The 23,312-nt window shown below is 50.5% G+C and overlaps 12 protein-coding genes across 13 annotated transcripts; 7 read left to right on the top strand and 5 right to left on the bottom strand.

Moving 5' to 3' along the window:
• Nucleotides 1-23: 23 nt before the first annotated feature.
• J3458_002013 (uncharacterized protein) lies at nucleotides 24-1,871 on the top strand. The gene is made up of 3 exons (XM_066117046.1): nucleotides 24-302; nucleotides 491-671; nucleotides 837-1,871. Exons 1-3 carry the CDS (start codon nucleotides 243-245, stop codon nucleotides 1,109-1,111), a joined length of 516 nt encoding a protein of 171 aa, XP_065978934.1. The 5' UTR covers nucleotides 24-242; the 3' UTR covers nucleotides 1,112-1,871.
• Nucleotides 1,872-3,119: 1,248 nt separating this feature from the next.
• Nucleotides 3,120-3,435, top strand: CDC37_1 (hsp90 co-chaperone Cdc37; the record flags this gene model as incomplete). Its single annotated transcript, XM_066117045.1, has 2 exons — nucleotides 3,120-3,221; nucleotides 3,265-3,435. 2 exons carry the CDS (start codon nucleotides 3,120-3,122, stop codon nucleotides 3,433-3,435), a joined length of 273 nt encoding a protein of 90 aa, XP_065978933.1.
• Nucleotides 3,436-4,286: 851 nt separating this feature from the next.
• J3458_002011 (uncharacterized protein) lies at nucleotides 4,287-4,593 on the bottom strand (the record flags this gene model as incomplete). The annotated part of the gene is given in 2 exon segments (XM_066117044.1): nucleotides 4,287-4,517; nucleotides 4,531-4,593. 2 exon segments carry the CDS (start codon nucleotides 4,591-4,593, stop codon nucleotides 4,287-4,289), a joined length of 294 nt encoding a protein of 97 aa, XP_065978932.1.
• Nucleotides 4,594-5,078: 485 nt separating this feature from the next.
• J3458_002010 (uncharacterized protein) lies at nucleotides 5,079-9,102 on the top strand. The gene is made up of 4 exons (XM_007808841.2): nucleotides 5,079-5,835; nucleotides 5,914-6,110; nucleotides 6,174-8,471; nucleotides 8,525-9,102. The coding sequence occupies exons 1-4, from the start codon at nucleotides 5,480-5,482 to the stop codon at nucleotides 8,731-8,733; spliced, it is 3,060 nt and encodes a 1,019-aa protein (XP_007807032.2). The 5' UTR covers nucleotides 5,079-5,479; the 3' UTR covers nucleotides 8,734-9,102.
• Nucleotides 9,103-9,387: 285 nt separating this feature from the next.
• IST1 (Vacuolar protein sorting-associated protein ist1) lies at nucleotides 9,388-10,369 on the top strand (the record flags this gene model as incomplete). The annotated part of the gene is made up of 2 exons (XM_007808840.2): nucleotides 9,388-9,411; nucleotides 9,500-10,369. 2 exons carry the CDS (start codon nucleotides 9,388-9,390, stop codon nucleotides 10,367-10,369), a joined length of 894 nt encoding a protein of 297 aa, XP_007807031.2.
• A 612-nt stretch (nucleotides 10,370-10,981) lies between these two features.
• On the top strand, nucleotides 10,982-11,839 carry J3458_002008 (uncharacterized protein; the record flags this gene model as incomplete). Its single annotated transcript, XM_007808839.2, has 1 exon — nucleotides 10,982-11,839. The coding sequence occupies one exon, from the start codon at nucleotides 10,982-10,984 to the stop codon at nucleotides 11,837-11,839; it is 858 nt and encodes a 285-aa protein (XP_007807030.2).
• A 714-nt stretch (nucleotides 11,840-12,553) lies between these two features.
• On the top strand, nucleotides 12,554-14,343 carry J3458_002007 (uncharacterized protein; the record flags this gene model as incomplete). Its single annotated transcript, XM_066117043.1, has 1 exon — nucleotides 12,554-14,343. One exon carries the CDS (start codon nucleotides 12,554-12,556, stop codon nucleotides 13,409-13,411), a length of 858 nt encoding a protein of 285 aa, XP_065978931.1. The 3' UTR covers nucleotides 13,412-14,343.
• APS2 (AP-2 complex subunit sigma) lies at nucleotides 13,748-14,248 on the bottom strand (the record flags this gene model as incomplete). Its single annotated transcript, XM_007808838.2, has 2 exons — nucleotides 13,748-14,147; nucleotides 14,217-14,248. The coding sequence occupies 2 exons, from the start codon at nucleotides 14,246-14,248 to the stop codon at nucleotides 13,748-13,750; spliced, it is 432 nt and encodes a 143-aa protein (XP_007807029.1).
• Nucleotides 14,344-15,217: 874 nt separating the features above from the next.
• On the top strand, nucleotides 15,218-18,794 carry J3458_002005 (uncharacterized protein; the record flags this gene model as incomplete). The annotated part of the gene is made up of 4 exons (XM_066117042.1): nucleotides 15,218-15,586; nucleotides 15,659-16,259; nucleotides 16,324-17,556; nucleotides 17,638-18,794. 4 exons carry the CDS (start codon nucleotides 15,218-15,220, stop codon nucleotides 18,792-18,794), a joined length of 3,360 nt encoding a protein of 1,119 aa, XP_065978930.1.
• SPT3_1 (Transcription initiation protein spt3) lies at nucleotides 17,925-20,615 on the bottom strand. Its single transcript, XM_007808836.2, has 2 exons — nucleotides 19,957-20,615; nucleotides 17,925-19,876 (listed from the first exon to the last, which is right to left on the bottom strand). Exons 1-2 carry the CDS (start codon nucleotides 20,044-20,046, stop codon nucleotides 19,061-19,063), a joined length of 906 nt encoding a protein of 301 aa, XP_007807027.2. The 5' UTR covers nucleotides 20,047-20,615; the 3' UTR covers nucleotides 17,925-19,060.
• Nucleotides 20,616-22,065, bottom strand: PPM1 (carboxy methyl transferase for protein phosphatase 2A). 2 transcript variants are annotated; one of them, XM_066117040.1, is made up of 2 exons: nucleotides 21,663-22,065; nucleotides 20,616-21,594 (listed from the first exon to the last, which is right to left on the bottom strand). In XM_066117040.1, exons 1-2 carry the CDS (start codon nucleotides 21,922-21,924, stop codon nucleotides 20,798-20,800), a joined length of 1,059 nt encoding a protein of 352 aa, XP_065978928.1. In that variant the 5' UTR covers nucleotides 21,925-22,065; the 3' UTR covers nucleotides 20,616-20,797. The 2 variants fall into 2 exon arrangements, with proteins under 2 accessions (XP_065978928.1, XP_065978929.1); XM_066117041.1 differs by having other exon boundaries at nucleotides 20,727-22,065.
• Nucleotides 22,066-22,277: 212 nt separating this feature from the next.
• J3458_002002 (uncharacterized protein) lies at nucleotides 22,278-23,084 on the bottom strand (the record flags this gene model as incomplete). The annotated part of the gene is made up of 1 exon (XM_007808835.2): nucleotides 22,278-23,084. The coding sequence occupies one exon, from the start codon at nucleotides 23,082-23,084 to the stop codon at nucleotides 22,278-22,280; it is 807 nt and encodes a 268-aa protein (XP_007807026.1).
• Nucleotides 23,085-23,312: the final 228 nt, after the last annotated feature.

The following is a 23,312-nucleotide window of genomic DNA, read 5'->3' as shown; positions in this document are numbered from 1 at the left end:
TTTGACTTCAACCACGGAACACCTAGCAGGCTGCCATGTAAGCTGTGCACATCATAGAAGGAGCTCACATCTTCTCCGCTTTTCTCTTTTCCCTCGCAGCTCATCCCTAGACCTTCCTACTCGTTACCTGTCATCTCTGCCTTATCATTTGCGACTCCGTCAAACATTCATCTAATAGACTTTTCTTTTTCCATCTCCTACACAGCAACTCCTTGACAAAACTCCTTTTCTCTGAACTCAAAATGGATCCGAACGGTGACAAAGTCGACGGCAAGGCCCTTCCCTGGACCGAAGAAGCCAAAGTAAGTCATCTGTTGCTTCCACTCATTGATACAAGGGGTGAATGAGGCAAAGGGGCCAATGAACGGGTGATGTCACAATAGGAACCCGTCTATTATCGAGACGCACGCGGAAGAGTAGTATTCCGAGATATATGAGCATCACGCCGGGATTTCGGCCTCGACCTGCACCTGCGACTGACGATATACAGTTCCAGTTCCTCATCCGCATTGTCGCTCAGCTTCGTGAGAACGGACGGTCCATCAACTGGCAGAAGATTGACATGCCAGGCCGCACTGTCAAGTCTATGCAGAATATGTGGACGAAGATTAATAAGATGATTGCGGAGGTCGAGGCGGAGAGCGGCGATGCGCCAATTACAAGGCCTACTCGTGGGTTTCCCCCCCTGTTTCCTTTCTTCTTCTGTTGACGCTTCTATCTTGTTTCCACCTCCTTCTTGTTTTCCACCTCTTTGAAAAAATAAACCGTCCTGGGATGTTTCCCCCGTTGCTGGCTTGGCGTGGAGAATCGTGACTTGATGACTGATAAGCTGGCAGCTCGCAAGAGGACCCCGAAGAGAAGCAAAGGTACTGCAGCCTCAGACGATGAGGACGAGCTTTCGACCCCGGCCAAGTCTCCTCAGAAGGCGGTGCCCCAGAAACGCGCCTGTGAGTCCTCACTGTTTTTGGTCATGGGCAACTTGGGACTTGGGACTAATTCTGGTATAGGCACTTCTAGGGGCGGTAGTGCCAAGAAGCTCAAGAAAGGAGCCGAAGACATGGACGGCGAAGAAGACATGGTGTTGAAGCCTGAGCCCGAAGTGGACCTATGAATGTTGTATTGTAGACACGAGCTCATGAATTCAATTAGCTACGAAGAAAATGGTTGCTTCACTGGGGGATGATCTGGGTCAGGGTGGGATAAGTCGACGCGCAAGCCGAGAATTGATAGCTTGAGTTGCCATGTGCTCGGCAGAGCAGTATTTGCTATTGGGACGAAAAAGTATCCATATTATCGCGCGACAGATTCGTACAGGGCGGCATCGATGGGCCGTCGCACCTTGGTTTGATGAAAGGCTGGGGTTTGTGACGAGGACGGGAATTGCATACATAGTCTTGCATGTCGTTAGGATGCAGTCGAGTTGCAAAACAGGTTTCTGCGAATGAGAAGAAAAGTGCATCATTGATCTATCGTTGGGAGAACGTGGGTGTCAATTAGCAGCCTAGTGATCGGTAGATGATGCTGTGAGCGCCTTCGCTCCCAAGTTTTGGGCTTTTCGGTCTTGCGTGATAGTCTCTGTGCTCGGTGTAAGTGTAGAAGCTGGCAAATAACTTGGTGTATTCTACCGTGTCAGAGCATACCACAAGGTGCTACGGCAACAGATGGGTATATGCTGGCACATTGCAGCACGCGGGTGCTATGTTGATGTCAACTATTGAGATGGTCTTGTCTCTTACTCCGTAATATGCTGTAAACAATGGCGCATGACAAAGGTACAACGAACCCAATGGGGATTCATGAACGGACTGAGACACAGACGGCCGGGGATACTTGAGTTTTCTGCCCATGGCGTTAAAGAAGACAAAGCGCGCTTGTCGGGAATAAAGTGTCTTTCGTCCCCTCCCTGCCCTGAAGTGTGGCCATGCGGTGGCGCCACGTCTTTTTCGATTGCGTGGAGTAATCGGTCAAAATATATTGTATGGTGTTGAGGTTTGAGGTTGGACGAGCCAGGCCAAGTCCAAATGCAGTGCTTGCACCAACTGCCGCGTGACAGCTCCAATGGCCACAAAGATGATGCAGCACGACTGCACGCCTCGCATTGTTCAATATTGTTGATTACCGTCCGGGTCACCGGGTCGTCGACGATGTTGCATTAGCTTGGTGCACTGTTGCCTAATGACCACAATTTGGCATTTTTGACAGCCGTCAGCTTGATGAAAGCGAGAGGCAATCACCAACAGGCAGCATGATTGTAGAGACATTGAGGGCGAAAGTGTATTTTGATGTTGTCCCTGGAGTAGCCCTGGCGTTGAACATTGGTCGTCGAGGCGGGGAGCTGGTGTACAAAGGAAATGTTGAGCCACGGGCATCCACAATACGAAGTCCTTTGGACCTGGAACAAGAAATTTTGTGATTTGATTCCGTGTGTTTCCTTTTGCTTTTTTTCGTTGTTGCTTTTTGATGCGGCTCGGACGGAACATGACCAGACACTTGAAGCAAAACAGGCACCACAGGGTTGTAACTTGCAAGTTTGCCAGGGTAGTGACAGGTGAGGACTCGGGTAATCTAGCATTGTAAGCAAAGAGTGCTAACCAAGTCTCCGCCCTGATATCTGAGTTCTGTGCGCGAAGTACAAAGATGAACAGTGTCCCGAGATTTTTTGGAAGTTGGGTTGACAACGGTGAGGCAAAAGCGTATAATGGGAGTAGAGATTCGTAAAGAGGTGAACAAGAGGAAGGACGGTGTATTTCTCCTCGACGTCGTGTAAAATAAACTGGAATCAGCATTGCCTTTTATACACGGCCAGAGCCCGTCTGTTTTTCCATTTCAACGGCGGCCTTTCTTCATTACGCGCCAACTGCATCTGCCGGCTTCACCAGGACATCGCGCCCAAGAGGCTTTTACGAAGGATGTTGACGAACGATTTCAACGTATCCGACAGCTGGCCAAAGAAAACGCGAAGCAGTGTGCTACAAAAGATGAAGACGTAGAGCAAATTCGAATTCACGCCATGGATAAAGACGCGATAATTGAAATCAGGGTTCCAACTTCCCCGGCCCGACGCTGAGCACGACGACGAAAAGAAGGCCCGCGCAGTTTTCGAGCAGTTTAGCCCCGACATGAGAGCTGCGCTGGAAACTGGCTCGCTTGACGAAGTCAACAGAGTTCTCGGAAAGATGAGAGTTAGAGACGCCGAAGAACTAGTTGCTCTTCTTAGCGACGTGAGCTATTCCCAGATCCCTTCCTAGCTTAACAACGGTTCAGCTAATGCACATGTGCGCGCTTCCTTTTGACGAAAAGGCTGGTTGCCTTGGTATAGAAAATGATATCATCGACAAGACTATAAAGGAGGGCAAAGAGCAGTTGAAGTATATTGGACAAGTTGTGGACTCTGAACGTCATATTCCAACGGATCCGCAGTCAGCCTGCCTCTAATTCATGACTGCCTCACACAGCTGATGGTAGAGGTTGGAGGAGGAGTCTTAGTGGGCTCCACAACGGATTGGTGCTTGTTCACGAGTCCATGAAGGAGCCTGATGGTGGTGGTCGTGGGGAGCCCAGTCATCCTGGACCGTTTCCGGGGTGTCCCTTTGGCATTTGGTTCGTACCAGATTCTAGATAACCCTATTTATTTGAAATAAAGTGTTCGCGCTTAGAACTATTAGAATACTATAAATATATCCAATTCAATTTACTACAAGTAAACAGAGCTGTATACTATATGATTATTATTAAACTGTTAAATTGATTTTTTTAAAAAAAAAAAAAGGTTGGGGGGGGGGGGGGGGGGGGGGGGGGCTTGGTTAAATGCAGGATACTGTATAATTATATAATATTAATTTTTGTCACGAGGCTATCGCGAGATAGCCTTGGACGTCGCGCCGCGATGAATCACCAATCTTGCTAGTGTTCGACGCATCGCGATGCGTTCATGGTGTGTTTATTACGTGGTCTGTTACGGTTCTCCGGCTTGGGTACGGCAGACACATTGTATTACCTGATAATGTAGTGCTTGCACTATTAATTAACATCCGAGGAACCAGTCACCAAGGACCTATGGAAAAGTTTCATCTCTTCCTCAGTCAACATGTCATGCTCAAAGTTGTTCCACCAAGCTTCATAGTGGTCCATAGCCCCCGCAATAAGTAACGCCCAACGCTTTTCTTGAATCTTCAAATGCTGAGAATAAGCCGCTTTCGCTCTCGTGCGGGCATGTTCACCGTTTCGGGCACTGTTGCTGTCAGTGCATCGTCTTTATCGCTACCGCCGTGGTCGGCGCGCTCATCCTAAAGACCCCAGAGGCCGTCGGTGTAGCCAATGTCCTCTTTGAGGGCTTGGATTGCATCCCGCAGCTTCAGATGTGCTAGGCAGAAGTTGCCAGAGATATCTTGCTCGGCGTTGTCTTCTGGCAAGCCCAAGTCCGTAAACGATGGACTAAGATTGACCTCAGGTTCCTCTAAGCGGTCCTTATCATCGGCATGTTTAATATGATGGCCATTGGTTTCTCCCGTCTTCTCCTGTCCAGATTACGTTGGATCGCAGCGGCATCTCATCTCCAACACTGTCACGAGATTGACTCTCATGCAGCGCCATTATGGTGGCGATTCTTGGAGTTGCCGTAGTTCGGGATACGGGTTTGCAGAGCAGACGGAGCATTACAACTACGAGGTTGAAGGGCAATTTTTCAAAGATGGCGACGGGTAGATATTAATAGCACTCGGCGAGAGTGGCGATTGCAGCCATGAGCCCACTTCGAGAGCAATGTGAAAGTTGAGTAGCTTTCTCCAGCAAGATCTATCCATATAGAAATATTGGCAACACAAATACAGCAACAATGTTGGAGAGGTGTCACGGGCTTGCACACCTACTGGGTCTAGCAGGGAGACAATCGCTCGCAACCCCATTCCCCGTCCCCTGCAACGGGTTGCTCCTTCCGCACTCATCGTTGGCCTAACTGAACTGGTCCAGGTCACTCCCTGCACTACTCACGTACCCGAGTACCAAGGTGCCACACCCTGATGGGATGTGTGGGCTGCAACAATTATCCTGCTGATCCACACTTTGTTCTTTTCCTCATCCCAAAAGCTATATATCCTCACATCACATGGACTGACTGTCCATCCACCAGCCCTCTCCCTAGCTGGCGACCATCTCGAGCCGCTCCAACCGTTGTTCCGCTTCCAGTTCGCTACTCCTTCGTATTTGGATGCATCGTCACATTGTCACACCCTGTCGATTGCCAACTTCATCCCGAAAATCACGAGCCCACTGTCTCCTCCTTTCCCCCAGAGCCGACGTCTCATTAGGAAGGAGCTGGTTTCGCAACATCCGAGTTTGCAACAAACAAGTTACCATCTGAGAACTATTACTGTTAGATACTAGAAAGCGGTCTTGATTTCTCAACTCGCCTTCTTCCAGCCTTTCTCTCCTGGTCTCTTGCAACGACACAGTCGCAAGATTCCTATGTCCATATTAAAAAATGCTGCCCGGCATGAATGGAACAGCAGCCTCAGCGAGAGGCAAGAGAAAGGCCCAAATCTCCCCCGAAAATTCACCACTGGCTAAGCGAATAACCAACGGCAAGCTGTCCCCTGGTGATAATACTCCAGATGTCGCCGAGATTGTACAATACGACGGCGAGTCAGAGATTGATGACATTCACACCGGTGCTCCCATGTACATAGGCACCCCTGGAAGCTTGAGCGATTGGCAGGACACAATTCAAAAGGTTGTGCGGAACGTTGTCGCAATTCGGTTTTGCCAAACCTGTTCTTTCGATACCGATCCAGCTTTGACGAGTGAGGCTACCGGTTTCGTCGTGGACTCGGAGCGAGGGTATGCGATTCCAAATAGTGGCCAGGCACTTGCCCATGTAATTTTTTTTTTCATTCGCGTATGCTAACGGAAACCTAGGTATATCCTTACAAACCGACATGTCGTTGGCGCTGGACCTTTTTGGGGGCACTGCGTCTTTGACAATCACGAAGAAGTGGATTGCTATCCCGTTTACCGCGACCCCGTACACGATTTCGGTATTCTTCGATACGATCCCAAAGCGATCAAGTATATGCTCGTTGATGGCTTAGATTTACGTCCCGACCAGGCCAAAGGTTTGTTTCTTCTTGCAATAGGTGAACAAGGCTGTTGGGAAGTGGACTGACATCCTCTACCAGTTGGCGTTGAAATCCGAGTAGTTGGTAACGATGCCGGCGAAAAGCTTAGCATCCTGTCAGGCGTGATCAGCCGCCTTGACCGAAATGCTCCCGAATACGGGGAGGGCTACAGCGATTTCAATACATGCTACTACCAGGCCAATGCCGCTGCCAGTGGTGGTAGCTCCGGTAGTCCCGTTGTAGCCAAAGATGGTTCTGCTGTTGCTCTGCAGGCTGGTGGCCGCTCCGATGGTGCTTCGACTGACTACTTCCTACCACTTGATCGACCATTGCGCGCTCTTCGGTGTATCCAACAGGGAAAACCCGTGACACGTGGCGATATCCAGTGTCAGTTTCTGTTGAAGCCATTTGATGAGTGCCGTCGACTGGGTTTGCAACCTGAATGGGAGGCAGAGATGCGGAAAGCCTTCCCTGATGAAACAAACATGCTTGTTGCCGAGATCGTTCTGCCATCTGGGCCATCAGACAGCAAAATCGAGGAAGGTGACGTCCTTGTCAAGGTGAATGGGGAGCTCATTACCCAGTTCATCAGGCTCGACGACATCTTGGACTCCAATGTAGGCGAGTCGATCAAGTTTCAACTGCAGCGTGGCGGCGAGGACATCGAGGTGGAAATCGAGGTTGGGGACCTGCACAGCATCACCCCCGACCGCTTTGTCTCGGTCGCTGGCGCGAGTTTTCACAATTTGTCCTACCAACAGGCTCGTCTCTACGCCGTTTCCGTCAAGGGCGTATATGTTTGTGAATCTGCCGGGTCTTTCAGGGTTGATAATACGGATAACGGCTGGATTGTTCAAACCATCGATCACAAGAAAGTTCCTGACCTCGACACGTTCATCCAAGTCGTCAAGGCAATTCCTGATAAAGCAAGAGTGGTGGTCACATACAAGCACCTTCGTGACTTACATACCCTCAACACGACCGTTGTATACGTGGACAGACACTGGTCGTCTAAGATGAAACAGGCGGTTCGAAATGACAAAACGGGCCTCTGGGACTTTTCCGACTTGGGAGACCCGCTGCCACCGGTTCCGCCAGTTCGTCGTTCGGCATCTTTCATCGAACTAGATCACATGCCTCATCCTGGCATCGCAGAGCTGATCAAAAGCTTTGTTCACGTAAACTGCACCATGCCGGTAAAGTTGGATGGATTTCCCAAGAACCGAAGATGGGGTATGGGTCTAGTCATCGACGCTGAAAAGGGTCTCGTTTTAATTTCGAGAGCTATTGTCCCATATGATCTATGTGACATTACTGTCACCATCGCAGACTCCATCATTGTGGAGGGCAAAGTTGTTTTCCTGCACCCGCTTCAGAACTATGTCATCATCCAATATGACCCAGCTCTTGTGGATGCTCCGGTTAAGAGTGCTAGATTGAGCAGTGAGCACCTCAGCCAAGGTGCCAAGACTTACTTCCTGGGCCACAACAGAATCGGTCGTGTTGTGCACGGTGCTACAACCGTCACTGAAATCACAGCTGTCGCCATTCCGGCCAACTCCGGCGCTCCTCGTTACCGTGCAATCAATGTGGATGCCATCACTATTGACAGCAACCTCGGTTCTACTTGCAACAGTGGTGTTTTAGTCGCTCCTGATGGAACTGTTCAGGCTTTGTGGCTTTCATACCTTGGCGAGCGATCTCCCTGCAGCCAACGAGATGAAGAGTACTATCTCGGACTGGGGACGCCAACCTTGCTGCCTGTCATCTCTACCATTCAAAGGGGCGAATCGCCGAGACTGCGGTTACTGTCGGTCGAGTTCAGGGCGATCCAAATGTCCCAGGCGTCTGTTATGGGTGTTTCCGATGACTGGATTAAGAAGGTGACGCAGGCCAACCGATCTCACCACCAGCTCTTCATGGTCAGCAAACGAACTTTTGAAAGAGTCAACCAGCCAGTTTCTCTGCTAGAAGGCGATATCATTTTGACTTTGAACGGCAAAATTTGCACCACAATCTCTGACTTTGACGTCATGTATTCTAATGAAGTTCTCGATGCCGTCATTGTCCGAGAGTGCGAAGAGATGCCCTTGCAGCTGGTCACCGTCCCCGCAGATGACATTGAGACCGACCATGCCGTGTCGTTTTGCGGTGCCATTCTACATCGTCCTCATCAAGCTGTTCGCCAACAAATTAGCAAGCTTCACAGCGAGGTGTATGTGTCTAGCAGAATTCGCGGCTCGCCAGCCTATCAGTATGGTGTTGCACCTACCAACTTCATCACACATGTGAACGGCCAGTCTACACCAGATCTGGATTCATTTATTGCTGCCACCCGAAAAATCCCTGATAATACCTGTAGGTCTTACACTGAGCCATGCACACACCACCGCATTCTGACTTTTGTATAGACTTCCGCCTAAAGGCTGTCACGTTTGATAGCGTACCGTGGGTAATTACAATGAAGAAGAACGACCACTATTTTCCCACGATGGAATGGATCAAGGACAGCAATGAAGCATGTGGATGGCGTCGTGTAACTTATGAGGGAAAAAAAATTTTCCAGGGAGAGGCTGTCGACGGTGTACCCGCTATTGCTGAAGACACAGATATGGAGTGAGTTGTATGCGGTGGAAATGTGCCAGTCAGGCATGATATCGATTGTCGCGGTGCCTAAAAACCGTGGCTTGTAGTATTATACTGCATAGCACAGGCCGGTCGTAGTACCGGGACCTAGTGCATTGGATACAGGCGTTACAAGGCTATGAAGGAAACTCATGATAATTCTTTGGAGCTAAATTACAGCTGTGGTTACGGTAGGGATGTCGATTCTCCCTTTTCTGTTTTGCTTTTGCCATTTGGCATGATACCGTTGAACCACAGAATTGTCACCGATCTGTTACATGCAGAGTACATTAGAACAGTTTCGATTTAGCTTTTGGGCCCCGTATGGCGGAGGCTAGTGTTTGAAAAGAATATACATGAATAGAATGTTCTTCCTAAGCAACTGTGTAGATGGCACTGAGTTGCATTTGCCGTACCATGGTTGTTTATGCGCACCAGACGATGCAAATAGTGGTGGGGCAGAGCTGCCCCGCAATGAGCTTCGGGGCGGGCCAACAGCTCCAGACATCAGGTTGACCAGTGTTGCACTTATCCAACCTCTTCCATTCGTGATTTAGGCAACTCCTTTTTTCTTCGCCGTTATCTTGCGCCAAGCAAGCGGTGAATCCGATACAGTTCCAACTTATATCATCCTTCCAAGTCACCCGCTATGCCTCCTGCACAATCCATCCAGGTGAGCTCCAGAGCCTCCCACGACCCCGCCATATCCATCAGTGACGCAACAAGCAGCCATGAAGCTGACCAACACTGATCCGTCGCAGACCAAACTGAAGGTCCAGCTCAAGCTCGCAATCGCGCGACTGCGAATGGTCCAGCAGCGCGATGAACAATTGGGCAAGTCTCAGCAGCGGGCAATGGCCCAACTTCTCGAAGCTGGCAAGATCGATTCCGCCACCATTCGCGTCGAGAACATCATCCGCTCCGATATCACAACCGAGCTCCACGAAATGTTGGAGCTCTACTGCGAACTACTGCTTGCCCGTGCGGGACTAATGGAAAGCTCCGTGTGCGATCCCGGCCTAGAGGAAGCCATCAAGAGTATCATCTATGCTGCGCCAAAGACGGAAATCAAGGAACTCGCGACAGTTAGACAGCTCCTCGGGGAGAAGTACGGCAAGGACTTTGTGCTCACAGCCATGGACAACTCGGATGGCAAGGTGAATGAAAAGGTTGTCAAGAAACTAAGTGTCGAGCCGCCAAAGCAGGAACTCGTACAAGGATACTTGGAAGAGATTGCGAGAGCGTATGGTGTTGATTGGCCAAAGAGGGAGAAAGTCACGCCTCCGCCGGAGCTTATTGATGGTTTCGATGAGGGGGGCGACGAGGATAATCAGTCGGGAGGCCAGAAGATATTAGCGGAGCAGTCAGCGACTGGGAGGAAGCTGTCCAAGGGGGAGGAGGAGCTGAACAAGGCGACCCCGCCGCAAGGTTTTGCTGGTCCTAGGAGTCCGGTGACGGTTACGCCGCCAAGGAGGACGACGGAGAATGTGCATCCCAAGGTGACACTGGGGTCGGTCGAGCTGAAGCCGAATAAGAGGATGGAGGCGGCGGCCAGTAGAAAGGAACCCGAGGGGGCGGTGCCCGACATAAGTGATTTGGAGAGGAGGTTCGCAGCTTTGAAGAAGAGGTGACGGATGAATGGTACGGGGTAGTTGCAGAGACAAGGAGGTATACGTAGTTGCTGTACCACTTGCAGACGCATTATGCTCACAGCGTTCGTTTTTATATACAGTCAACTTCTGTCAAGATGCTTGACAACCCAAATAATTAAGTGCCCATCACTTGTTATGTTGAATACTACTAGGCACCAGGTACGGATGCATGAGTACACGTTCAACATGTCCAAGCATCCTAGAGTATCGCGCGCGATACGTAAGCATTCTGCTGGGCTAATAGGCTTTGCCTCCCGTTGCAAACCGTTGTGCAATCGGACCTGAAATATCTTTGATATATATTTCAATGTTCAGAGTAGTATGCAAGGTACCTAGGTAGGTATGGACCAAGCAGTCAAAGTTCTCATGTTGTATTGAGCAACTGGCAATGGCCGTCTGCCGGCTGGCAGCCAACTGCCTCCAGAAGCTCAAACAAAAGCCCTCCCTGTCCTTTCCCACACGCACCTTCTCCTCTGAATCTTTTTTTTCTCAGAAGACTTTGGATTGTTTGCGCTCTCCATTCGCCCTGCTGTTTGCTATTGGCAGCCCTTTAGAGTCGGCCACTTATTCTTGGACGCTTAAATGCCCATCATGTGCAGCCATTGGTCTCCCAGGAGCATCATCATCGAAATGGATAGCCCAGACTGCACGCTCGATAATCTCCGACGCATCGTGGGATTCAACGGTCTTCGGGACTTCAACGACCTTGGCAAAATGAGGCTAGACACTCTCCACAGTCGGATCAGAGCCGTCAATAATAGGCTCTCACGATACAATGTCATATCCATGTGCATAATTTGGCTTCAGACCAAGGCCTTGCAGGCCCCGTTCTCGATACTTCCATTCGAGACTTGGTGCACCGCCTTGGTAGACCAGCGATGCAAGAAAGAGGATGTCCTTAATTTTTGGAAGTATTCTCTTGAAAATATCTGGCTCTACCATCAACGATGCGATCAAGGGTCAAGAAAACTAATGAACAGGCTTTATGGTGAGATTAAAAGTCATCTTTATCAGGGCCAACCTTCCCCTGATAAGAAGCGAGCGGGTGGTTCCAGTTCTTACCCTCAAGACGCATTTTTGGGGAAGACTATGGATAACCACTGGGAGCCACCCCCTCCAGGTGTTTTTAAACACTCCGCTGCTGCGGTACGTTGCGCAGAGAAAGCGGTCAAACTGGGCTGGGAGCCCGGTGAGAACCGGGATGGTGTCTCTAGACACCAGACGGCAAAATTGAGCTTGGATGCGGAGCTCCTCAGGAAGCGAATGTATGAGCTTCAGGACCTTGATAAGAAGCGTTGCCAGGAAGAGGAGGCGCATGAGCAGGCTGCCCAGCAGGAAGGCATTCTAAAGAACTTAGAAGCCTCCAAGGTCCCGGGCGGTCTTAGCTTGACAAAACCTCTTGCTAAAGATATTTGTCGGAGATGCCACACGGCAGGTGAGTGTATCTAGTAATTTTATCAGCTTATTCATGGCTAAACAGGTTGCCTTAGGGCATGCTATCTCCAATTGTCCTACCATCAACGACTCGTCGTGGGATCCCCCTCCGCATCCGAGATATATTTGCGCTATTTGCGGAGTATCCGGCTCTCACTATGTCTGGGACTGCGAGTGGCATCGGCCCAATACCCAATGGAGCACATACAGCAAGAGGAATCAGTCTGCTACCGAGAGCAGCACGCAAGTCCTTTCTCGGGTGTCTCCTCATCCAACAGAAGTTATGAGGGGGTATTTGCCGACGAAGCCGACGCCTCCAAAACATTCTGATGATTTGTTTCCGTCGGTCAACATGGAACAGAGTAAACTGGCCCTTCGCCCCCGTGTTCCCGATGGTTTGGACTGTGGGCCACGGAGTCGCCCCAGCGTGAGTATTGAGTCTGAAAAGAGTCGCCAACGGAGTATTCCCCATCACGAATTTGGTCGCTTGTCCCCTTGGGAGGAGGTGAGTATAGATTATCAACGTTGTTTTCTCGACCTAACGCCCCCTAGGACAAATGTGACTCGTTGGATGAAGAGGGACATGTTGGAGAAACAGTGGACAACGAAGCAGGCGAAGTTGCTTGCCAAACCGCAGATGATTTTTTGTCCAAGTTTGGGCTCGCACTCAAGAGAAAATTTAATAGAACGTTTTCTCCTGAAGGTTTGATTTGTCTAGGTAATGAGCCGATGACCAAGAAGCTCAGAATAGACCTTGAAGATGGCGAAGTGTTGGATGGCAGCCATTTGCCATCCCTTTTGACCAGCGGGACACTCATTCCGGGTGCAAAGGACATAGACGGGAGCTTCGTTCTGGGACCAAAGCCGAGTGGTCCTTCTCCTTCTGAGAGTACAGAATCGATGACTTCCGCCAGTTCTCTTGGCCGGAGCCCAAGTGTCCATGACCTGTTTCCGAATCGAGAGTGGGAGCACACTACTCATGAGGCACGGCAAACGGCAATGGAGCTGTGGCAGAGCAGCAGTGACAAAATTGAACTTACTACCAGAGCCGAAAATGAGGCTCCCTTGGTCGCAGTCATGCTGGAGGGAAGTCATGGCGCCATTGACCATTCCATTGCAATTGAAGGCAATAAGAATGGTGCCGCGGCTGGCGGCATTGCGGAAGGGGAGGAAGATGACAGCATTTCCTCTATAACAAGCCTGTCTGGTGCAAACAAGGAAAGTGAGGAGCTTGATGGTGTTGGGCATGCTGCTGCGAGCAAGTTGCACCACAATAACGGTGAAGCTTTTTGTTCTGCCAGCATTGAGGTGAAGCAGGTTGGCGACACGACTGATCCTCTAGTTGCAGCTGAAGACAAGAAGAGCAACGCCGCAGTTTTTGGCCCTGTTGAGGGAAAGGAAGAGGGGAGCGCATCTGCGACAAAGACTCTTGTTGCAGATGAGGAGGTCCGGGGGCGAAGCAGTATTGGGCAAGCCATTGCAGATAGTCTGCGCCAGAGTGATGTAGCTATTCAGCCCCTTGATGTCTCGGCGAAGCAAGATGGAAGCGGCTATGGACTTTGTGAGCATATCGAAGCCTTGGGTTGAGACGACGACGTTGAATGTAGTGATAGTCGGGGAGGGCAAGGCAGAAGTGAAACAGGCGACGGCGCGACCGGTGTTAAGCCACTGCTATTTTCCTCCCAAGAAAATTAGATAATCGAATGTAATAAATTGACCTTAAATAACCAAGCCACCGCCCAGCAATGTCGTCCATGGTATCCCGGTTAATCCTTGCGCAACGCCAAACTCCATGATGTAACTTAAGCCCTCAGAAAGGGGACTCGTCAAGTGCTGTGCAACAAAATTTTGGAGAAGCTGACTCTTTGGCGAAGGCGAGCCATCTCCGCGTACATTTGTTCCCTGTCAAGCCAGAAAGAATAATCACTCCAACTTGTCTAAATGTTCTAACCTTGTCAAAACAACCTGCTTGCTTGTCTCCTCGATCTCTCCGGCCAAGAACACCTCATCTAGTATCGCATAGACTTTATAAAAGTTAAAGACAAGATCCAGCTCGCACACGTTTCCGAAAAAGGCATCCAGCACCTCGACGAAGAAGTGGATGGCCTCGAGGTACGCCAGCTCGTTGTCATTTGTGTCGACGCACGCACAGAAGAAGAGCCCGGCGTACCGGCGGTACACAATCTTGTTGTTGCGGAACTCGACGAAGTTGGATTGGTATTTCTGGTCGCGGGGCGCCACGAGCCGGTGTACTTCGCCCTTGAGCTTGATCTTTTGGTCGTCACTGTAGGGGGCGTACCATTTGGCAAGGCGGGTTTTGCCCCTGGTGAGAGAGAGAGGTTTTCATTAGCGGATTGGACGGGGAATATTCGGCGGGAGAAAGGGAACGAACTGGCGATTCTGGATGAGGATAAAGGATAGCATGGCAGTGGCGGGAGTGGGGGTTGGCCGGCTGCGTTGGACGTTGCGGATGTGGTGGTGGTGATGGTCTGTTGTAGGGAAGGGGGTTCAGAGCTTGGGTGGTTTACCTTGAAGGGGGGGGGGGGCGGTCGCCTGGCGGGGCGCTGGTGAAGAGCAGGTCTGAGGAGCGCATTTCCGCAATCACTCCTGGATATAATAGGCCAATTAAATCAATTAAGTGAATCAAGTCTATGGTGGCGTAAGTTGGTAGTTATCTACCCACCCAGGTAGCTGTCTAGTAGTTCTATAGCACACAGAAGGTTGGCTCGCAGCAACTTGTCGGTCAATTTCTCTCTCTCTGTCTCCCGCTGTGTGGCCTGCCAGCTTGGTGTAACCCATGCAATGGGACCCCGGCTTGGTTCGTGGCATTGTACTTGCTGGTTCATTTAATATTGTACCAGATCTCTTTTTGCTGTAACAGCATCAAATATACCCTACTTTAAGCACAGGGCTGCCGTTTTTTAAAGTCTCTGGATCGGCGCAGTTAGTTGGGTACCTAGGACTTCATCTCTTGCCGGTCCCAATTGCTCCTTCCGTCTAAATGGCTCCATCGTCAGCGGCAAGTGTGGGTAACTACGGTCAACTGCTGTCAACTAGTTCAACCAGACTTCTCATGACCAAAGTTGCCGTCTTAGCGCAGCGTCATGACTTCACCTCACATTGTCAATCCGCCCCCAACCGTCATGCCTAGGCTGAATTGATGATACAATATAAGCCGTCTTCAGTCCTCATACTTTGCGAGGACTAGGAGACTCTTTTTATTTTTGCATTTGAGCTTGCTCCAATCCGCCTGCGGCGACCCGCGTATTCCGTTGTGGTAGAAGTCTCAAATTTTTGGTGCCAAGTCTCGGCAATACCTCAAATCCTCTCCGAACGTTCTCGTCGGGTCACGAATACCGCTGCAATGGGAATCGGATCACAAATTCGCAAACTATGGCAGCCTCGAATCCTTTCAGGAGCCTGGTCATAGCCATTTGGGGCGATTGGCAAAAAAATGCATTGTGGCAGCGTATCGTCAAGCATTCCCTCGCCTGCACCATTGCGACCATCATTGCTGTCCTTCCTCACTTCAAAACCACTGCGACATTTTTGATACCCATGGTTACTGTGTTTGCCCATTGTGGACAACGCATGGGTCCCATGATGGAGGAACTGCTCATGACTCTCTTCGGGGCGCTGATGGGCTTGTCATGGTCACTTCTCGGCTTGTACCTGTCGAGCCTCGTCCAAGATATCAATGCACCCGCAGCATACACTATCCGTGCTTTGTTTCTTCTGGTTGCTGTGTTGATTCACGGCTTTGTGAGATCTATGAGCCCTCGGCTCTTTAATTTTGTTTTGTTTCTTCTTGTTGCTGCATTGCTTACGATTCAGCTACCGAGTAACGCAACCACATCTTTATTTACAACCATTTATATACCTATTTTGCTTGCAGGTGGCGTTTTGGTGCTTGTTAATTTGGCTCTCTTTCCGGAACTATCCAGCAGTTACCTTGGTTCATCTACGATTGAGACTCTGTCGACTACCGTGGACACATTGACACGAGCGACTCACTGCTTCGTCACACCAGGCTGCGATGCTGCTGAAGCAGCAAAAATCAACTCAAATGCTCTCGCCACAACTTCTACAGCCAGGACGAGCAGAACCATGAACCGAGTAAGACGAAAGACCATGAGGCATATTAAAGCCTTTGCCGCAGAGTTCCCCAACCCGTTTCATACGGGCAAAAGTCTGACAACAAGTGCTACTGTGCCTGTCCAGCGAACTACAGTGGCATTTCTCACAGCGCAAAAGTCCAAATTGCGTGCACAGCTCTCCCGTTGCAAAGCCGCTCAAGACGAAGTCAATTTTGAGATCTCCACCTCGTCTCTACCCCCGATCGCCATGAAGCCCATTAGTGTACGCTATATGACAAGTCTTGTCCAGAACATCATCACACTCATAGGCAATTGCGAGAATAAGTTTGTGCTTGTTGGTAACAAGGACCATCTTGGCATCTTGTCCAGACTATAAGGAGAGCACTGAATCGGCAACACCAGACTTTCAAACAAGGACAGCACAACGAACCCAGCCGATTAGTCCTAATGGAGGGGAAGTATCGCGCCACAAAGAGCAGCTCAAGATTGTCAAACCAGTCAGGGAGATTGAAGCAGGTAGTTCACAGCTCCTCGAGATGACCATTCAACGCATTCGACTGCCAGTACAAGATTTCCAAAGCTCTATAGAAGAGGCGGTAAATCTACTAATAGCATGTCTTGCCTATTGTTTTGAAGTTCCAACACTGCCCTCCGGATCGCCCACGCCGGACGGGATACTCTTGGAAGAGATTGATTCCCGGCTCGACGAGTTCTCGACTTGCATATCCGCTTTCGATGCAGGATCATCCGAGGCACTCAAAAAAGCCATTATGGATGAATCCGGGCTTGCAGTAGATTTCATGCCACGTATGGAGACCTTCCTTGTGTCCTCATTCATCCTTGCGCTTCGCGACTCGGCAACTCAGATCCTGCACATGCTTCGACACGTTAGAACTCTTGTAGAAAAAAGTCAGAGACGACATAATAAATTCCGGGTCTGGATTCCTCAGTATAGGAATATTCGGAAATGGCTAAGCTCCGGCGGTGAAGCCGATGCCATGGTTCTTCCCAAAGAAGGGAAAAGGGCAGCGCGTCAGGGACTGCAAAGTCCATCTTCCGAAGAAAAGGCCGAGCCATCAAGCGACGGAGTCAAGGCTCCAGTACCGCCCAATGATGAGGAAGCATGCTCTGCAATCACTGGTAGCCACAAGGCTAAGGACAAACAAAACTCGTCAAGCAAACCAACCCGTCGGGACAGGAAACAGTCCCCTCATGGCCGCTTTGCGCAGTTTCGAACCACAATAGCAGACGTTTTGGAATGGTTACAGCGGTCTGACGACGTTGAGTACGCATTGAAGCTGGCAATTGCAATATTTTTGGTCACATGGCCAGCTTTTGTTGCTTCTACGAATGCCTGGTACAGTGAGGTAAAAGGTGTGTGGGCTCCCCTGCAACTTATTCTTGTATTCGAGGTTGCCATTGGCACTTCGTTATTCGTTTTTGCCGTTCGGCTTTTTGGTGTCATCTTTGGTTGCGTTGTTGGATATCTTTCGGTGGAAATTGGACGAGGTAACCGTGTTGCTGCTGTGGTGATTCTTCTTCTTGGTATAGTTCCGTCTGTTTATGTCCAGCTTGCGACCAAATATGTCAAGGCGGGAATGATATCGATTGTGTCGCTGAGTGTTGTTGCTTTAGGTGAGCAATATAACACAAAGTCCCGCAATACGAGTAATGAACTGACTGTATATCAGCTGCGATAATATGAAACTACTGCAGCCTCCGAAGTCTTCTACAAGCGACTTGTTGCGTTTCTAGTCGGTGGTCTGGTAGCTATGGTAGTTGAAACCCTCGTCGTCCCTGTGCGAGCCAGAGATCGCTTGGTAGAGTCCCTATCTACATCGGTTCGCCAAGTCCAGAAGATGCAAGCCGCTGTAGCTGTTGGTATCGATGATCCAGAGCGGCCAAACTTTCGATCTTCAAAGCTTTTGACGCGTTTTAGTCGTTCTCGCGACAAAGCCCAAGGGGCACTAGCAGCAGCTGAGATGTTCTTGCCGTTTTGTCTCACTGAACCACGTCTAAAAGGAAGTTTCAAGCCATTGGCGCCGATATACAAGGAAATCATTTACGTCCTACACCAGATCATTGATCGCATGGACAACGTGGTCCAGCTCCGCGGAATGTATGGTTCATCTGTCCTGGAGGACTTGAACCCGAGAGTGTACACGTGCCGTAGAAACGTTGCCGCCAGTAGCACTTTGATCCTGTTTTCAGTGCATGAAGCGCTAACTACGTGGCTTCCACTACCTCAATTCCTTCCATCGGCTCGTCTGGCCCAATTAAGGCTCATCAGTCGTATCCGAGAGCTCTTGGTAGCGCAAAGTCCAAAGGGACGGAAACCAAACATAGTTGCGTGCCACCGTCGAAGGCCCAATCTGGATGAGGAGACCGCAAGTCTAATAACCCAACACAAGTTTCTTTCTTGGAATGCCAGCACATCTGGGCAAATGGAGATAATTGAGTATCTTGAAGAGCTGGTAGAGCTGGTAAAGTTGTTGGTTGGTGTCAATGCCTTCCGAAGCGGTTTGCTGGAGCGGCCGCAATATCGGCAGTATATTCGACAACTGGAGACTGAACAAGATGAGGACTTGGACAGAGTTTTGTCCAAAAGGTCACATGCTTCTAGTGCAGTAGATGGTGAGGGGGGTGGCATAGAATTGGAGACGCTCAGAAGACGGGCAACCGCAACGGGGCCACAAGGCATTAGCCAACCGTTCGGGCTAGGTCAAGTGGAAGGCGAGCCAGGTCATGGAACCGATGACTCGGAGGGAGAAGACGAAGTCATACCAAGGAGTCTACAGCGAGTTGGGGTGAGATTAATGATAGACGATACAGTGGTAAGGAGGCGACGATTTACAGTTAGCCACAGCGCATAGCATAGCAAGATTTCAAAAAAGTTCATTTCTCGATATTCATCAAGACGGATCCCACGCTTCCTGCCGTGATGGTTTGAAGAAAATCTATAGGTGTTCAAGATATGTCCAAAAGGTTGGGGCGCCAACGCAATGCTTTTCCGTGGTACATCGTTCAGACCAAAGTCATGACCAAACCAACGCCAACAAGCCCTAGTCAACACCCAAGGTAGAAATACAGTCGAAAAGAAGAAAAAAATACAAGTCGCCAGAAGCGAACCGCAACAGCCTCAAATGATGTTTAGAGGTGTCTTCTGCACAATCCTGGTGCCATTCAGCATAGCCCTCGTCTTCTTGGGCCACTGCTGGAACCGTCTAAACGCTTCCTGAACGTGCCTGGGCTCAACAGGAGTCTTGCCCTCACTCGGCGGATCAAATAGTCCCCCAAGCTGCAATTTCCTCTTCTTCGTCCCCGCGTTGTCCGCACCGCTCTGCGCCCTCGCCATATCCTCCTGCTCCTTGACCTTGAGCGCCACCTCCGTCAGGGTAGCCACCATCTCGAACGTCAGGAATCCCAAAATGTCAACAATGTCGTCTGACGGTTTGCTGTCCGTCACTATGCCGAAGCCGGCCCACTCCCTGAACCGCTTGCCCTTTCTCCATGTAAACGACGCCTGGCGGTACTCGGACCACGTGACGTACTCCTCCTTGGTCATGGCCTTTGTGCGCTCGTCAGCCTTGCGGAGTCGCTGGAGAGTAATGTAATTCATCTCCTCCTCCTCTTCATCCTCCTCGTCGTCGCGCTCGGGGACTTCCACCGAGTAGAACGACGCCGGTTCCCAGGGCAGGCCGACCTTGGCCTTTTTGTTCTTCTTGGCGGCTTCATCGACGGGGCCGCCGGGGACGACGGCGTCGTCGCCGCCCGCGAGGTCCGCGTCGGCGCCCTTGTCCTCGGAATCCTTGACGTTTTTGCGCACGTCTTTCCAGGAGAGGAACGTGCGGAGGCGGCTGACCTTGGCTTGGTCGTGGCGGATTTGGAAAATGAGATCGTTTGTCGATATGGATTTGGAGCCGCGCCGGGAGGCGAGCTCTGTGCAGTTGCGGAGCTGGGGAGAGGCGTTGCTGGTGAGTTGTATTTTGGAAATTGGGCGGGAAAGGGGGGAGTGAGCGCGATGCTTTTGCTTACCAGTTCTATCACTTGTTGGCGGACAATGTCTTCGATGATGCTAGTAGTTTCGACTGATGGTTCGCCGGTTTCGCCAGAGACGTACATCATCTGCCGGGGTTAGCCGTTTTTTTTTTTACCCCGCAGATTTTGGCAAATTGGAAGGCCGTGGTATGTTTTGGACATGTGGTACCTGGCTGATTTCTTGGCGGTATTTGTACGCCTTGTTGTCCTTGGAGTCTGCCATCTTTGCGACTCAACTTCTACCGAGGAAACAAGGGTGGATGACTGATGTGATGAAGTGCTCGACTTGTCGACCCCGCTGTGGGTGTGGGATATTCAAAGACGAATGCCTGGTCGCGTCACAATTTGGTGATGAATTTTGGTGTTTGCATTATATGCGAGGCCGGTGAAACGTGTGCGCAATGAGCGCTGGACTGAACGGCGGCCGAGAGCGAGAGTAAGAGTGAGAATGAGCGTGAGGCTTGTACCCAAAGGCTGCCTTCGGTGCAAGCGGTCAGAACGAGGACTAACAAAGGGTATACCCCAGCAATAGATGGCCGGATTGCTAGTTGAAGCAAGGTGTACAAGGCCGCAGCGATCTATGTGTCGTTGGCAATAAGTTATAGGGAAGGTTTAGTTTGTCGCGAACTTGGCGGGTGAGATATCACCGCACGGATACACGTGACCCGCTTTCCGAGTTCAAGGTTGAAGGTTGACCAGGTTCGACGCCATCTCTTGACTTTCCAATAAAGAAACCGAAATGATGCCACTTTCGAATTTACAACTGCATTGGGGTTGGTTTTACCATTTTGATTTTTTATTTTACTCTTTTCTCACCTTAAATTCGACGGATTGATTCCTATCGGCCAAGGGACCAAATGTGGCATCCCCTAGCTCCCCAGACCACCACATAATGTGCCGCCAGGAGCTTCCATTCTTCGACTTCGTCCAGCCCCTCTAAACGATCTACTCTCTCCCTCTCCTTCTCATCAACCAACTTATCCCACGTATTCTCAATCGTGGCATACCCAACACTGTCGAATCCTGAGTGTCGCAACCTTGTCAGTTGCCCTTGCTGGTCTTTATATGTCTGCAGCGAAGGCATGTAAATGTGTCGAGCTTTGAGATTAGAAACCATCATGTCGCCAAATGCGTCGTGCAACGGCATCGGTTCATACAGCAATGCTGCTAGGCTATGAATCTTGGAACTGAAAAAGTTTAAAACGTTTTCAGAGTCTTGCTGCGTCAGATAGCAGAGGCAGCATTCAGACAAGAGCAAGGTTGGGACGTCGCTGCGAATGTGGGACGGTAGCTCTGTGATGGACTTGGATATGCTGCGTAGATCTAAGGCGTGGCAGTGATACTCGCCGCCTTGTGAGGGCTCGGCGCTCCATGATCCGCCGTCGTGAATACTTAGGTCCTTGAATATGTGACGTAGTCCGGGGGATGATTGGGTGATGGCCAACTTGCGCCGGCATGTAGGTTCAAAGTCCACTTCGTGATAAATGAGATTTTGGGCGCCAGGCTTTTGCAGCATGTGCAGTGGCCTTGTGTCTGTTCCTGCGCCAAGAGATACCACTTGCTTCAGTGACGGCCCATTGTGTGAGAGGAAGGCGTCTACCATGGCATCTAGGGACTTGGTTCGCATATAGGTGCCTGTACGGCCATCAGTATCTGTTCATATGGGGTTGCGCTGATGGTCTTCTCGGCGCCGCAGTACAGACCTCGATTGATAATGGGCAGCCGTCTTGTCGGAGGCCCGGTCACAAAGAACCGCGCATATGGATCTTCCAGGTACCCCAGGTCAACGGCACTCAGCCGTGACACGGCTGCATCGGTATCTGTGCCTTGAATAGTGGCATCTGGAGATACTCCCGTGGATGATGAGGCTGAAGGACCAGCCTGGCGTCTTGCCCTGCCTCCACGGCCTCCGCCGCGACCGCTGCCCCTTAGGGAAAGGAGATTGGGTATGGATGGAGCAGCCATCTGCCATGGACGTTTGCAGTCTGGGGGTAAATATGGATGGAAATTTACGTTGGTTTAGCCTGAACAAGCAGCTGGGATGAGGCACGGCCGAAGAAGCTCCTCGGGGCCGCCAACGCGGTTGGAGCTCTGCATATGGACAGTCTTCCAAGGAAGGAGCGGCGCAAGTGGTGGCAGTTTCGCACTAACTTGGCAGATTTTGACCACTGATCAGCGATGATCAGCGATGGCTTGCCCCACCACCGGCAGTCAGGAGAGACCAGATACTCTACAGGTTTGCCAGAGCCCTCAATAGCTACGCATTGACATCATTACCTAGGTTCTTATCTGATCTAATCTCGCCCAGCATCTACGGCTTATTCCTTCCAAACAAGAAGAGTGCACAACAGAGGATACTCTTGTAGGCTGCGCCATCCATCATCGTCGCCATGGAGGCCTATCTCCTCTCGCCATGTCTCGTCCAGAAACTCGCAATTCCGCCATACAATTCTGCCCGTCATCCCTCCAACACGGGCCGCCTGTTCATACAGGCTCTTTTTGAGATAAAATGATCCAAATTCAACCTTGCTATCTGGCGATACAGAGCCAAACACTGTGATGGGAAAGCCAATCCCCCCTGGAAGCGCCTTGCCAAATTCGTAATGAACACCCGTTTGAGCCCAGGCGCTGTTGTTAACGCCAGAGGCGAAAGATTCCAAGTCATCTGTGGGGTGCAAACATATGCCAATAAAGACTCCGTGGGAGTTTAGATTCGTGGATATGGTACGGAACATGGATGCCAACTGATCCGGGTTACTTGCGTAGTTGAGAAACCAAGCGCCAGAAACCACATCGAATCCTTTATCATCTGAGCTATATCCTTGTGGAATGATTCCATTTCCCTGCACAAATCGAGCTCGAGACGCGTATGGTGTCTCGGCTAGTCGAGCCTTGGCCGCATTTACCATTGAGGACGATATGTCCACGCCCACGACGAAACTGGCCCCCCATTCAAGAAGGAGGCTGGAGTAGAATCCGGTTCCGCATGCTAGGTCAAGGACTTTTGTGCCGTGGCGTTGAAGGAACGGCTCAACGTGCTTGCGAAAATTGAACTGCTCGAGTTTGTTGAAGGGTGTCTTCTTGATGACATCGTACTGCGTTCCGATAGTGTCATATTGAGCCATCTTCTGAAGATATCACGATGGCAACTCTCTGGGGACGGCGACCACGCCAGGCGGGGACAGAAAAGAGGAAAGGTGCAATATGCAGAGTGGTAAAGCGAAGAGTTGCAGACAGACGGTTTATTCATCACTCAAAATTGGAACAAGCGGAGCGTTGAGGGGGAATGGTCACCCTTCGGGTACCCAGTTGTAACGTAACAGAAATCATCAAGTATGAGTCTCCTTGGTAGA

This window comes from Metarhizium acridum (genome assembly GCF_019434415.1).
Source record: "Metarhizium acridum strain ARSEF 324 chromosome Unknown scaffold_1, whole genome shotgun sequence".
NCBI classification, from domain to species: domain Eukaryota; kingdom Fungi; phylum Ascomycota; class Sordariomycetes; order Hypocreales; family Clavicipitaceae; genus Metarhizium; species Metarhizium acridum.
The sequence above is the reverse complement of the archived record's forward strand: the minus strand, read 5'-3'. Positions and strand labels throughout refer to the sequence as shown.

Excerpts from the sequence above, each read along its gene's own strand:
- SPT3_1 (XM_007808836.2), bottom strand. The coding sequence starts at position 20,046 with ATGATGTACGTCTCTGGCGAAACCGGCGAACCATCAGTCGAAACTACT. Across the intron at positions 19,877-19,956 it reads GCCAACAAGTGATAGAACTG|CTCCGCAACTGCACAGAGCT; the intron begins GTAAGCAAAAGC and ends GCCTCTCCCCAG.
- J3458_002010 (XM_007808841.2), top strand. The coding sequence starts at position 5,480 with ATGCTGCCCGGCATGAATGGAACAGCAGCCTCAGCGAGAGGCAAGAGA. Across the intron at positions 6,111-6,173 it reads ACGTCCCGACCAGGCCAAAG|TTGGCGTTGAAATCCGAGTA; the intron begins GTTTGTTTCTTC and ends ATCCTCTACCAG. Across the intron at positions 8,472-8,524 it reads AAAAATCCCTGATAATACCT|ACTTCCGCCTAAAGGCTGTC; the intron begins GTAGGTCTTACA and ends ACTTTTGTATAG.
- J3458_002013 (XM_066117046.1), top strand. The coding sequence starts at position 243 with ATGGATCCGAACGGTGACAAAGTCGACGGCAAGGCCCTTCCCTGGACC. Across the intron at positions 303-490 it reads CCTGGACCGAAGAAGCCAAA|TTCCAGTTCCTCATCCGCAT; the intron begins GTAAGTCATCTG and ends GACGATATACAG. Across the intron at positions 672-836 it reads GCCAATTACAAGGCCTACTC|CTCGCAAGAGGACCCCGAAG; the intron begins GTGGGTTTCCCC and ends ATAAGCTGGCAG.
- PPM1 (XM_066117040.1), bottom strand. The coding sequence starts at position 21,924 with ATGGCTGCTCCATCCATACCCAATCTCCTTTCCCTAAGGGGCAGCGGT. Across the intron at positions 21,595-21,662 it reads GCTGCCCATTATCAATCGAG|GCACCTATATGCGAACCAAG; the intron begins GTCTGTACTGCG and ends ATGGCCGTACAG.